The sequence below is a fragment of the Ranitomeya imitator genome, chromosome 4, assembly GCF_032444005.1.
Source record: "Ranitomeya imitator isolate aRanImi1 chromosome 4, aRanImi1.pri, whole genome shotgun sequence".
NCBI lineage: Eukaryota > Metazoa > Chordata > Amphibia > Anura > Dendrobatidae > Ranitomeya > Ranitomeya imitator.
The window spans coordinates 575,426,011-575,441,698 of NC_091285.1; the positions used below are offsets into that span (position 1 = coordinate 575,426,011).

Genomic DNA, 15,688 nt, shown 5'->3' on the forward strand with positions numbered 1-15,688 from the left:
GGAAATAGCGCCGATCGCGCATTTTTTCTTCACCTGCGCAGTAGATTCAGAAGTTGGGCATGCGCAAACCACTACGCCACCAACGGAAAGATATGCAAGATCTGGGGAAAGAAACAGCGATGTCACCACGCCCATATGACCAGACCAGCCTGATTGACAGGCGAAAGTGGTGACTTTGGTAAGGTATTTCGGCAGCATAGGTGGGGAATCAGGGTACACAAAATACACTATTGTAACGCACAGCTCAGGCCCTATTTAACAGTATTTTTATCTCATACTGAAAAAACGGGGTGACTGGTTCCCTTTAAAGCCAAAAAGCCCAAAATGTATGTTGAAGTGGGTGCTAAATGTAAATATTCAGGAGATGCTATATTAAGGTGTTGTCTAGGCTTGGGGCTCTATGTGACTACAGACTTATGAATTCTCTCAGCGCACTGTCAGGATTCTCCGGTGCCAGGAGCAGGTGGTCACAATTATGTGATTTGCATACTTCCGGCCACATTACAATTAGAAATGTCTGAAGCTTGCTCAATTCACTTGTATTGAGTGAGGCCGCGCACATCTAGTTGACACATGACAGCATGAGTGCAAATTGCATATTTAGGGTCATGCACCCACCCGTTCCTGGCACCGGCACCAGAGAATCCTGACGGCGCACTGGTCATTATGCATATGCCACAGCTGCTAAATCAAGTTAGGGATTTACACGGAATGTGTCATCTGTAAATGATCTGCATGTTTAAAGGGAATCTGTTAGTAGGGTCATCCCTCCTAAGCTGATTATATGGGCATGTAAGACACAGAAAGCAGAATAAAATTACACCTTGATATCTGCGATCCGATGTCTTATTCCAGAGGAATCCAAGTTTTTCTTATATGTAAATGAGCTGCTCAGAACTATGGACTGGACACTGATCTCCATGAAACTCTGCCTCCAGAGCTTATTTTACATGAAGGGGGAGTTTACCAGTGTGATGTGTAATGGCCGCTCTCCACTCTCCTGATCTCATTGCAAAGCCATGGGAGCTGCAGCTACTAACGTGTTTGTTATGAGACAATGTTCAGTTCTACTGTTCTGTGTTATTTACATGTCTCACACTGGTATCATCTCCTTCCTTTTACAATAATCTCTGGAGGCAGATTCTCATGCAGATCAGTGTCTGGTCCATAGCCTAGAATAGCTCATTTACATATTAAGAAAAATGTGGCTTTCTCTGGAAAAAGACATTGGATTGCAGATTTCAAGGTATCATATTGTTCAGCTTCTGTGACCTACATGCCCATATAGACTGCTTAGGATGCTTCATCTTACTGTCAGATTTCCTTTAAATCAGGTTTTTATGTTAAATGTATTTTAAATAAAACAACTTATAAAAATATTTTCAATTTTTACTATCTGTATTAATAAAAAAAAATTAAATCTGGCAATTTTCACACAGGGCACTAGGTCTAATGTTAGTTACGCACACTTCGTACAGAAGACTTTTCCGCAGTCTCGTTATCACACATAGCATTACAATAAAATATAACATCTCTACATAAAATACATAGCTCAGGATCCACCATTCAAAATAGGTAATAGTCACAGCTCCCCTCCTCCCCCCCCCCCACAATGATCATTGCTTTGATAATCGCACGCTTGTTAATTACTTCAGTACAATTAGTCAAGTCAATCTATTGCTACTAATGTCCAGTGTCAGGAAGGAGGAGTCTAATATTAGTCCTAGTGGCCAGTGTGGCAATTTCAAGATTTTTCTTTGTTATATTGATATTGTCATAAAAAATAAAAATAAAACATTATTAAAATTAAAAAAAAAATTAAGATAAAAACCTGATTTAAACAGGTTCTCCTAAAGTGGTAAGAGTTTTTATGACACAATATTCAGCTTACTAATCACCTTTAACCCCTTTCTGACCTTGGTCAGAACGCCAGCTTTGATGCGGGCTCCGGCGGTGAGCCCGCATCAAAGCTGGGACATGTCAGATGTTTTGAACAGCTGACATGTGCCCACAATAGCGACGGGTGGAATTGCGATCCACCCGCCACTATTAACTAGTTAAATGCCACTGTCAAACGCTGACAGCGGCATTTAACCGGCGCTTCCGGCCATCGAGCCGGAAATGAGCGCATCGCCGACCCCGTCACGTAATCGGGGGTCAGCGATGCGTCTGCATAGTAACCATAGAGGTCCTTGAGACCTCTATGGTTCCTGATGCCGGATTGCTATGAGCGCCACCCTGTGGTTGGCGCTCATAGCAATGCAGGAATTAAGCTACATAGGAGCAATCTGATGATCGCTCCCATGTAGCTGAGCCGATCGAGTTGTGCCAGCTTATAGCCTCCCATGGAGGCTATTGAAGCATGGCAAAAGTTAAAAAAAGTTTAAAAAAAAGTGAACAAAAAAAAAAAAGTTGAAATCACCCCCCTTTCGCCCCATTCAAAATAAAACAATTAAAAAAAAATCAAACCTACACATATTTGGTATCGCTGCGTTCAGAATCGCCCGATCTATCAATAAAAAAAAGGATTAACCTGATCGCTAAATGGCGTAGCGAGAAAAAAATTAGAAACGCCAGAATTATGTTTTTTTGGTCACAGCGACATTGCATTAAAATTCAATAACGGGCGATCAAAAGAAAGTATCTGCACAAAAGTGGTATCATTAGAAACGTCAGCTTGGATTGCAAAAAATAAACCCTCAACCGACCCCAGATCACGAAAAATGGAGATGCTACGGGTATCGGAAAATGGCGCAATTTTTTTTTTTAGCAAAGTTTGGAATTTTTTTCACCACTTAGATAGAAAGAGAACCTAGACATGTTAGGTGTCTTTGAACTCGTAATGACCTGGAGAATCATAATGGCAGGTCAGTTTTAGCATTTAGTGAACCTAGTAAAAAAGCCAAACAAAAACAAGTGTGGGATTGCACTTTTTTTTGCAATTTCACCGCACTTGGAATTTTTTTCCCGTTTTCTAGTACACGACATGGTAAAACCAATGATGTCGTTCAAAAGTACAACTCGTCCCGCAAAAAATAAGCCCCAAATGGCCATATTCATGGAAAAATGAAAAAGTTACGGCTCTGGGAAGGAGGGGAGCGAAAAACGAACACGGAAAAAACGGAAAATCCCAAGGTCATGAAGGGGTTAAATTATACTTAGCTATAATCCAGAACATATAGACTATGATAAAGCCCCAGTGTACCACAAAGAAACCAATGAATCAAGTATAAAAGACAAACACTGGATACATTCAATATCATAAGACGGAGCTATTCTCTTCTTTAAGCATTGCTTCAAGGGGAGAATAATTGTGATCAAACACCATATGGAGCACAATATGGCATGCAGGGTGATCCATATATGCAACCTTTGACTCATGTTAGATGGCAATATATTACCATTATACATGAGACATATGAGGATATTTTCTAATATAAGAATGATAGTACTTTACCTTATGTAACAACAATAAAAATATAATTAGAATGGCCATTTAATGCTGTCTCCTATCCAGTCTCCATACTTGTTTTACATTAAAGAGTTGTACAAGATGTGAGTCTAGTTCTCTTTCAGAAATAGCGCCATGAACTATGTCTGGCATTGCAGCTTCATTATTTTAAACTGTAATACAAGATACAACCAAGTGTGGCGCTGTTTCTGAAAATAAAAACCTCTTGCCCCACCTTTTAAACTATCCTGACAGCCCCCTCATATGTCACAATGCAATTATGATAATTGATGAGTTTAATCTCTGCTGTTTGGTTGGGTGGCAAAATGTTTCTAAAATAAATTGGAATTAACAATGTACAGAGTGAAAACAAGGCTTAAATTAAGACCAAAACTTAGGCTGCATTGCAACTTCCATTACCTATTATTATTTTTCAACTTGATGTGCCCTCTGGGCTCCAGCTCTTGCCCATTCTTCAGCCACGTGATTTGTGGTGGTGGCTCTCCTTGGGCCAAGCATGTAAAAATTGCTGTAGTGCCAACGGGACGGGAAATGGACTGCGGGTGTTGAACAAACTCAGCAGGGGCTGCAAAAGACAATATGGTTCAATGAATGACCTCAGGCAAAATATTATACTGTAAGAATATCTCAATATAGATAAGTGGTAAGAGATTTTATGACTAAATAATTAAAAACAGTTAACTTCAAATAGTTATTGAGCTAATCTACATATATATTTAAACTAATCCAAATTATTGCATTCAAAGTATATATTTTTTTACACTATATGGCAGGTTATATGTAAATAATTTAGGATTTAGACCTATTCAGACGTGAGTGCGTGGTGCTATTGAACATCATTTCACCGTAAACTGACCACGACCATGTGGTCCCCGCAAGATTTCAGACACAGGAGTAAAAAGAATTATCAGAAGAGTTGTCCAAGAGTCATCGACCACATGAAAGAGCTACAGAAAGACCTGGAATCACCAGGTACAATTGTTTCAAAGAAAACTATAAGTAATGCCCAACCTCCATGGCCTGTATACACGCTCACAACGCAAGACTCCATTGCTGGAAAAAAAACATGTTCAAGCTTTTTTATTGTTTGCTCTACAACATTTAGACAAGCCTGTGAAATACTGGGAGAATATAGCCTGGTAAATGAGACCTAAACGTAACTCTTTGGATGCCACAACACACCATATTTGGAGTTCAAAAGATACTGCATATCACCACAAAAACACCATGCGAACAATGACATTTGGAGGTGGGAACATCATGGAGTAGGGCTCTTTTTCAGGATATGGCATATGACTGAAGGAAGGATGAATGAACGAAAATACCGAGACATTCTTCATAAAAAATATGCTGCCATCTACCAGGATGATGAAGATGGAAACGAGGGTGGATATTTCAGCAAGACAATGATCCCAAGACAAAAATAAAGCTGCTGACACGAATCCAACAGAAGATTTATGGAAGGAACTAAAGCTCAGAGTTCAAAGAAAGAGCCCACAGAAGTATTAAATACATTTCAGCAATACTTTTTCACTGTGTAATTTCTCAATATTACACATAACTTAATTTATGGACATCTGTGGTCTGATTTCTCTGCCTGTGTGGATTGCATCGGTTGTTACCTACCTCTTGTGAGAATTTCATGTCAATAGCACCTGCAGAAATATATTTCCCTGTGCTCCTGTGATACAGTGAGTGAAACACTTAGGGTACGGTCTCACAGTGGCACTTTGGTCGCTACGACGGCACGATCCGTGACGCTCCAGCATCGTTACAATATCGCTCCAGCGTCGTAGACTGCGGTCACACTTTGCAATGCACGATGCTGGAGCGATAATTTCATGACGTATGTGCGATGTAGAAGCCGTTGGTTACTATGCGCACATCGTATACAATATCGTGCACACCTTTGTTACACGATGCGATCATGCCGCCACAGCGGGACACTAGACGACGAAAGAAAGTTTCAAACGATCTGCTACGACGTACGATTCTCAGCGGGGTCCCTGATCGCAGAAGCGTGTCAGACACAGCGAGATCGTAAGGATATCGCTGGAGCGTCACGAATCGTGCCGTCGTAGCTATCAAAATGCCACTGTGTGACGGTACCCTTAGTTTTAGAGATGCATCGCTCAAAACAAATCACTACTGTGAACTATGTAGAAACAGTAAGACTGCAAGAAATGTGCAGATTTCCGGCTCCGAAGACAATAGAATTCATTCAGTTTCAGTACAGGATTAGTAATATAATATATTTACAATTTTACTCAACTTTTGTGCTGGTTATAACAATATACAAACTGTAAGATAGTGATTGTACAGTGCGAACCAACACATTTAAAAATGAGAAAGTTGAAGGATGTGTGATTACTAAGAACTTATTCACTGAATTATCAGCTGCTTTTAGGTTAAAATAATAAATGATTTACTTAGCCTTAAATCCCTCACTGTTCCTGGAACAAGGCTTCTATGGTCCTGCCGGTCTATGTTTCCATTGTTGAGATTTCTCAACCCTAGTATCTGCAGTGGGCACATTTTGGTGCAACACATCATCACTATGCAGTGTTGTAAGCAAAGACCAATGGACCGCAGAATCGGCGGTGCAGGTGGTAGGGATGACGGAGAATGTAAACAGGTATAGTATCGAAGACTGTGAGACACAGGGGTTTTTTCAGACAGGTCTGCTCAGGAAAATCCAAACGAATGAAAATATGCTAAGAAATGTCAAAACGACTTGCTGTACATATGTTCAGTCTTCTTGATCTTTTTTTAACCGCTTTAGGGTATGTGCACATGTCTTTTTGAGGTCTGCGGATTTTTCCACAGCAGATTTGTAAAAAGGCACTGCGTTTTACCTGCGGATTTCCTGCGGAATTACTGCGGATTTATTGTGGATTTTGTGCGGATTCCCCTTCGGTTTTACACCTGTGGATTCCTATTGTCGAGCAGGTGTAAACCGCTGTGGAATCCGAACAAAGAATTGACATGCTGCGGAATGTAAACCGCTGCGTTTCCGCATGTTTTTTTCCGCAGCATGTGCACTGCGGATTGCATTTCCCATAGGTTTACATTGTACTGTAAACGCATGGGAAACTGCTGGAGACCCGCAGCTGCGCAAACGCTGCGGATCCGCAGCAAAATCCACAGCGTGTGAACATAGCCTTAGGCTTCCAAAGCTGCAGAGAGGTTAAAAGAAGTGACCTGATCGTTCTTCAGGCAGCTCCCATGTGGAAGCCGTTCACTATTTATTCATACAATTTTTTAAAAAATTAAGGTTTTGCCGCCACAAAAGAGTTCAGAAAAGGCATAAAAAGGCACTTCAGGAAAAACACCGCAAACATTTTCCCGAAGTGTCCACTGTTTGAAAAATGCAGCCAGCACGATGAGGTCTAAAAGACGCCATATGCACATCTCCCTAGGGCAGGTTACATAGTTACATAGGTTGAAAAAAGACCTAAGTCCATTACGTTCAACCTTTCTCCACTAATTTATCTATAACCCAAAATGTTATATGAACGGAGGAAATCATCCAGCCCTTTTTTTAAAGCTGTTATAGTGTCTGCCAATACTACCTCTTGTGCTCTTGTGGTAAGGTATTTCACATTCTGCATGCTCCCCATTACAATCAATGGCGGCGTTTTTTTAAATCCGTCACAATGCGTCGTTTTGCAGAAAAAACGCATCCTGCAAAAGTGCTTGCAGGATGCGTTTTTTCCCCATAGACTTCTATTGATGACGCATTTGCGACGGATTGGCACACTTCGCATCCGTCTTGCGACGGATGCGTCGTGCTTTGGCGGACCGTCGGGAGAAAAAACCCCTACATGTAACGTTTTTTTCTCCCGACGGACCGCTTTTTCCGACCGCGCATGCGCGGCCGGAACTCCGCCCCCACCTCCCCGCACCTTACAATGGGGCAGCGGATGCGCCGGAAAAATGCATCCGCTGCACCCATTGTGCAATGCAGCAAACGCTAGCGCCGGAATCTTTCCCCGACGCATTGCGACGGGGAGATTCCGACGCTAGTGTGAAAGAAGCCTTAGAGAGAAGGCAACAACTGTTGTGTGCAATTATTCCAAAATGGAAGAAACAAAGGATGACTGTCAATCTTCCTCGGTCTGAGGCTCTATACAAGATCTTGTCTTGGAGGTAAGGATGATTCTGAAAAAGGTCAGGAATCAGTCCAGAACTACACGGGAGGATCTTATCAATGACCTGAAGAGAGCTGGGACCACAGTCTCAAACATTATTGTTAGTAACACACTACACCTTCATGGATTGAAATCCTGCAGGGAACATGTCCATGCCCGTTTGAAGTTCACCATTGACCATCTGGATCATCCAGAGAAATCATGGGAGGGAGAAGGTAATGTGGTCAGATGAGACCAAAATAGAACTTTTTGGTATTAATTCCACTCACCGTGCTTGGAGAAAGAAGAAGGATGAGTACAACCCCAAGAACACCGTCCTAACCGTGAAGCATTGAAGATGGGTTGTGGCTCGGTCTTCCAGCAAGACAATGACACGAAACACACCGCCAGGGCTACTAAGGAGTGACTCTAAGAAGCATTTCAAAGTACTGGAATGGCCTAGTCAGTTTCCAAACCTGAACTCAATAAAAAATCTTTGGAGGGAGCTGAAACTCAATGTTGCCCAACGACAGCACCAAAACCTGAAAGATCTGGAGAAGATTTGTATGGAGGAGTGGACCAAAATCCCTGCTGCAGTGTGTGCAAACGTGGTCAAGAACTACAGGAAACATATGACTTCTGTAATTCCAAACAAAGGTTTCTGTACCAAATATTCTTTCTGTTTTTGTATTGTATGAAATGCTTATTTCATTCCATAAAATGCAAATTAATTATGTAAAAATCATACAATTTGATTTTCTGGATTTTTTTTAGATTCTGTCTCACAGTTGAAATGTACCTACAATAAAAATAACACACCTCTCCATTTGTGGTAGGTGGGAAAACTTGCAAAATTGGCAGTGTATCAAATACTTATTTTCCCCACTATAAACTGTGAGCTGGGTGCCATGGGAGGGCACCAACAGGGCATTCTGCCTTGGGCAGGGTATTAATGCATAGGGCTAGGGGCAATGAGCTGAAACCCTTAGTGATCATCTGTTTTATGGTCGTAGCAGTTTCTGGGTGGTGAAAAAAAAATTGCTATATGTAAAAGAGCTTGTAGAGAACAATTTGATGGAAGTGGACTTTCTCTATTCCTAGAGCCTCATTAATCCTAACATTTCTGTTATCTCCTTTTGCTGTACAGTTGAATACAGTCTATTGTTCCCTGTGAGCAGCTGCTTCTGAAAGGAAAGGAGGACTGGAGTGTTCTTCAGTGGGATTGTTAAAAAAAAAATCCAGAAAAATATCTGTCCCATCCGTGATCACTACTTTACCACTCATATCTCCAGTTCTAGGATGGATCCTACATAAATGGGTGTGAGGGCTATAAGCAACTCTTTAGTCTTTTATTTTATTGGTGATGATAGCCCCATAACAATAGTGTGGAAGCATAAACTAGCGCAGGGAATAAGATTGATAGCATGGAGGGAGTGCTGCACAGCAATGCGGGGCTTTGTCAGTACAAAAGCAAACAATGAAAGCAGTATGCACAAGGCAGAATGAAGCATAAAGAAGTTTCTGGTGACAGTGCCTTACAGTAGCCATTATTAGATCCTAGCGCACTCAGCATATAAACATGCATCGCTCATCACTGCAAAATTACAAATGGGAATTTTTATTTGCTAGATGCAGACATGACCGAAAGATGCTGAGTAGGGATGTGGGAGGATACAGTGGACTGAATGCACAGATTACTGCCTTTGTCCATGCCCTTCTCTTTTCTTTCTGCAAGGAATAGCGCTGCTGGGAAAATTCTGAGACTTCCATAGAAGAACTTAATAGGGTCAATATATTAACACAGTCACTGCTGATGCAATCCCGTCTGGCCTTCAATCTGTTGCGTTCATTACTTAGCAGCATTACTAATTTAATGGAAGAGAAAAGAGCAGTGAAACATACAAATGTAATCAGTCTACCATGAGCGACCTCCCCTCCTACCAAGACAAAGACAACACAGAATTAGGGCTTTATCTTACTTGGGTCACTTAAGAACCTCGAAGATATTTCATTTACGATAAATAAATGTTTTATTCTGGTTACCAGAGGAATAGATTGTAGTATTTTTAATAAAATTGATACAAATGCAAGATTAAATAGGTACTATACATAGCTTATTGCTGAGGTTCTTGTACCCAAGTAATGCTAAAAAAAAATAGTGTACCTTGTGTAGTCAGCTCAATACAAGAATAATGTTTTTACAGAAGAATAGCTGAAACCTATTTTTTATTTCCTTTTTGTATGTCTTGATTTCTTCTTTTCCTTCAGTATTGTTGACCACATGTACGTGGAATTATTAACACCTATAAACTCACAAATCAATAAATAGCCCAGTGATGGCAACTATAAACACCAAAGAAAATAACACTAGGCTAGAAATCAATAAAATATATAATTTTATTTATAACAAAAAGATAAAAACATATGTCAACTACGTAAAAACAGGGAACAAGACAAAAATGCAGGAACAACCGACGGGTATGGCTACAAGAAAATGTAATGATAAATATAGAGTACCTTCAAAGTATCAAATACTACCCAAATAAGTATATCATATAAGTATAACCAAACACATGGCCCAGCGCTGCAGACCGTAGTGATCACGCACCAAAAAAGAAAAGATATGTATCACATCCAAGGTAAATCGTTAATAATTAATGTGCAGTCACAAAAAATATAAATCAAATATATATATATATATATATATATGTGCGTGTATAAGGTGCACGATCACTGTGGCCGCAGCGTCAGGGCATGAAATAAAGTAATCACAACATACAAAGTAGAAGGCACATAGTTACCTAAGTACAGACCACCAGCCAGGGACCCACGACACCCGACGCGCGTTTCGCTGAGGAAAGCTTCGTCCAGGGGTGTTTACACATGTACGTGGAACAAGAACAATGTCCATAAACACTGATAGTATAGAAATGTCTGGTTGGCTGACATTATCGCTTTCCAAGTATCATATTGTCATTCTGTGATCCAGTTGACAAAATTGGTTCAAGATACACCATTAAAATAGCCAGGTCAGGCTTCAGCTGTGACCTAGAAGAGGACCTTTGAGGTTCTGCGATAATAACCCATGTAGTAAATTTCCGTAAAGTTATCCAATTGTTGAATTTTCAATTTTTGGTCTGGAATAAGACTTTAACCCCTTCACCCTGAAGCCTGTTTTCACCTTCCTTACCAGGCCAAATTTTGCAATTCTGACCAGTGTCACTTTATGTGGTTATAACTCTGGAATGCTTCAACGGATCCCACTGATTCTGAGATGGCATATTTTACTTCATGAAAGTGATAAAATTTGTTCCATATGACTTGCTTTTATTTGTGAAAATATCAAAAATTTGGCTGAAACGTAGAAAATTTTGCAATTTTCAAACTTTTACGTTCTATGCCCTTTCATCAGAGGGCTATGTCACACAAAATTGTTAATAAATAACATTTCCCCATGTCTACTTTACATCAGCACAATTTTTGAAACATAGCTTTTTTTGTTAGGAAGTTATAAGAAATAAAAGTTGACCAGCGATTTCTCAGTTTTCCAACAAAATTTACAAAAACATTTTTTTGGGGGTCCACATCACATTTGAAGTGATTTTGAGGAGACTTTATGACAGAAAATATCCAAAAGTGACACCATTAGGCCTCTTTCACACGTCCAGATAATTCCGGTACCGGAGAAATCGATACCGGAATTATCCGTGTCCGTGTGCTCACGTAGCACATCAGTGTGGCACACGTGCGGCAGCCGTGTGCCGACTGAGGACCACACGGACCGTGCAGGAGACAGCGCTACAGTTAAGCGCTGCCCCCTGCGTGCGATGCTGAAGCTGAAGCTGAAGTATTCATCCCTTCTTCCCAGCAGCGTTCGCTGGAGAGAAGGAATGAACAATCTTTTTTTTTCTTTTCCCTTAAAAATAAAGTTTGTGTGTCCCCTCTCGCCTCCCATCCCCTGTGCTCCCCCCCCCCCCCCCCCCCCCGCTTGCCTTCCGGGAAATACTCACCCAGCTCCGTGAAAACACGGAGACATGTGCATAGACCCATTCATTTGAATGGGTCTACGCGTGTCAGTGTCTCCGGTACGTGACAAAACTGTCACTACACGTACCGGAGACACTGACGTGTGAAAGAGGCCTTATAAAAGCTGCACCACTCAAGGTGCTCAAAACCACATTCAAGAAGTTTATTAACCCTTCAGATGCTTCACAGGAATTAATGGAATGTGGAAGGAAAAAATGAACATCTAATTTTTTCTCTAAAATTTTACTTTAGACCACATTTTTTTCACAAGAGTAACTGGAAAAAATTAACCCCAACATTTGTTGTTCAATTTCTCCTAAGCATTCCGATACTCCATATGTGGGTGAAAACCACTGTTTGGGCGCATGGCAGAGCTTGGAAGGAAAGGAGAATTATTTGACTTTTTAAATGTAAAATCTCCTGGAATAATTAGCAGATGCCATGTCATGTTTGGAGAGCCCCTGATGTACTTAAACAGTGGAAACCCCCCCACAAATGATCCCGTTTTGGAAAGAACACCCCTCAAGGAATTTATCTAGATGTATGGTGGGCATATTGAACCCCCAGGTGCTTCACAGATCTTAATAATGTTGAGCCATGAAAATAAGAAAAAAAATTTCCTACAAAAATGTTATTTTAGTCCCATATGTTTTCATTTTCACAAGGCTAACAGGGGAAAATGGACCCCAAAATGTGTTGTAGAATTTCTCCTGAGTACAACAATACGCCATATGTGTCCAAAAACTAGTTTTCAGGCACAGTGGAAAGCTCTGAAAGGAAGAAGCACCATATTGGTTTTCAGATTTTGCTGGACTGATTTGATGGTGCCATGACAGATTGGTAGAGCCCCAGAAGTGCTAGAATAGCAGAACTCCCCATAAGTGACCCCATTTTACAAACTACACCTCTCAATCAATTCAGCAATGGGCACAGTAATCATGTTGATACCACAAGTGTGTCACAGAATTTCATACCATTGGGCAGTGAAAAAAACATAATTACATTTTTAACACCAAAATGTTGTTTTAGCCCCCATTAAATGTTCACACTGGAAAATGGGTAAAAATGGCACCAAAATTTGTCCCACAATTACTGCTGAATGTGGAAGTACTCCGTATGTGGCTGTACATTACTGCTTAGCAATATGACGAGACTCAGGACTATTTTGCTAGAATAATTAGCGGACTCCATATACAGGGTTCCTAAGTGCTAGAAGAACAGAATCTCCCCCTCAAGTGACCCATTTTGGAAATGATTCCCATTTGGGAATTTATCTACAGGTGCAGTGACGATTTTGTTTCCATTGGTGTTTCCCACAAACAAACAGCAGTGGATGTTGCTTGAGCGAAAATTGCAAACTCCCATTGTGGTACCCTTACATTGTAGTGACCAGTACGTTGCAGTCACAGTACATTATGCACAGCTCATGCTTCTAGAGACACGCACCTGTAAATTAGGTGGGCTCTCATCACTACAGAAATGCCAAACATGAGGACGCTATATATGTGGCTTAGGTACACTGAGGGCTCAGAAGGCAGGGGAAATTTGATTTGGGAGCGCAGAGTTTCTTTTGAGGGACGAGGAGCCATTTCACTTTTCCAGAGCCTTTGTGCTACCAGTAACGTGAAAGTCCTCTATATTTCCATTAACAGATGATAGATCTGAGTGGGGACTTGCTTTTCTTGTGGATTGAGTTGAAGCTTTTATTGGGAACATTTTACATAACGTTTGGGATCACATTTATCTGGTGCTCTCTGCTGAGTACTTACATCGGGGTTTACATCTAAATCTCCGAGTGATGTGATTCATCTAAGACCCCCAAGTGATCCATGTATATATATAATCGTCTAAGGTCCACTTCCGTCTGTTTGTCTGTAACGGAAATCCAACATCGCTGATTGGTAGCGGCCGGTTGGGCGTGACCAATCAGCGACAGGCACAGTCTGGCTGCGAATTGGCCCCTCCCTACTATCCTCCAGTCAGTGCCCCCTCCATACTCCCCTCCAGTCAGCGCCCACATAGTATTTTAGCAGTCCATTAAATGGACTGTGCTACACCGTGGCATAACGCGTGTGTAATGCAGTCCGCTAACGCTGCCATTAACCCTGTGTGGCCAACTTTTTACTATTGATGCTGCCTATGCAGCATCAATAGTAAAAACATATAATGTTAAAATTAAAAAAAAAATCATATTCTCACCTTCTGGCATCCGCGGCAGCCTTTCTCACTCCTTGCGACGCTCCGGTCCCAAGAATGCATTGCGGCAACGACCCGTGATGACGTAGCGGACTCACGAGACTGCTACATCTTCATGGGTTATTGCTGCAAGGCATTACTGGGAACAGAGCGTCGCAAGGAGCATCGCTAAAGGCCTGGGCTGGATCCGGGAGCCCCCGGAAGGTGAGTATATAACTATTCTTTATTTTAATTCTTTTTTTAACAGGGATATGGTGCCCACATTGCTATATACTACGTGGGCTGTGTTATATACTACGTGGGCTGTGTTACATACTGCGTGGGCTGTGTTATATACTGCGTGAGCTGTGTTATATACTACGTCACTGTGCTCTTCACTACGTGGGCTGTGCTATATACTACGTGGCTGTGCAATATACTATGTGGCTGTGCTATATACTACGTGGCTGTGTTTTAAACTATGTGGGCAGTGTTATATACTGCGTGGGCTGTGCTATATACTACATGGGCTGTATAATATTCTGCATGGCCTGTGTTATATACTGCATGGGCGGTGCTATACACTACGTGGGCTGTGCTATATACTACGTGGGCTGTGTTGTATACTGCATAGCCCTGCAATATACTACGTGGCTGTGCTATATATTACGTGGCTGTGTTATATACTATGTAGCTGTGCAATATACTACGTGCCTGTGCTCTATACTACATGGCTGTGCAATATACTACGTGGCTGTGCTATATACTACGTGGCTGTGTTATATACTGCGTGGGCTGTGCAATATACAACGTGCCTGTGCTATATACTATGTGGCTGTGCTATGTACTACGTGGCTGCTATATACTACGTGGCTGCTCTATACTACGTAGCTGTGCTACATACTACGTGCCTGTGCTACATACTACATGGCTGTGCTATATACTACGTGGGCTGTGTTATATGCTACATGGGCTGTGAGACTCTTTCGACTGAGGCCCTCAAAAACCTGCAGCTGGCCCTGGCTTCACTGATTGGTCGTGGCCGGCCGCGAACAATCAGCGACAGGCGCAGTCCGGCCGCGAATTGGCGTGGGATTTTAACCACGCTTTGCTAATTGGTCGCGCCCGGCCGTTCGAATCCTGTGTATTCATTGCATTATTCTGAAATCTTCATAAATAAACTACATACATATTATAGAAAAGCCAATGCATTACAATCGGGCCACCATCTAGTTCACTATAATGAGGCAGCTAAGTTACTCTGGACTCCATCTGTCCTCTGTTCAGCGGTTTCCTTCTTTTCAATGGTGCACAAAACTGTGATCGACTGCACTTTTAAGCGCGTAAAAAGACAGACACCGCCGGATCATAGGCAGCCACAAGGCGTCCACAGTTGCCTCCATCTGCCTTATTATAGGTGTGAGATAGCGCTCACTAAGTGGTTGGGGAATACTTGCTTGGCAGCGATATAACACACATCAAGACCGTGTTTTCTTCAAAAGTTCAACGGGGTTTTATTACTCCATAAACCCCAGTGGCACAAAACACAAAGTAACAGCCATCATAGCATGGCAAAACAAAGTAACAGTGTTCATAGCATGGCTCTGCTCCCTCAGGACTGTGAGCATACACACTTGGTAGAGTCCAATATTCAGGCTCGCTCTGGAGCCAAACACATACAGTCTGATTCCCTGCTTGTCAGCGTTGCAGGTTTTCACTGGCTGGCATCACACGGGTCCTGTCCTCCGGAGAAGCTGCCTACTGGGATCACCAACTTGCATGGTAGGCACACATTAATCAGTTCCAGACTCACCGAAGGACGGTAGCTTCCCCCACACAGTAGCTGTCACTGGTTCTGCAGATCCCTGGCCTCACCTTGTGCTCT

General features: G+C 41.8%; 1 protein-coding gene across 1 annotated transcript in view; it reads right to left on the minus strand.

The window, feature by feature from the left end:
• The window catches only part of IGDCC3 (immunoglobulin superfamily DCC subclass member 3), a 233,753-nt gene that overhangs the window by 41,291 nt on the left and 176,774 nt on the right, over positions 1-15,688 (minus strand). The window contains exon 7 of the mRNA XM_069766358.1: positions 3,872-4,037. Coding sequence (XP_069622459.1) covers positions 3,872-4,037 — 166 coding nt within the window. The remainder of the gene's footprint in view (positions 1-3,871; positions 4,038-15,688) is intronic.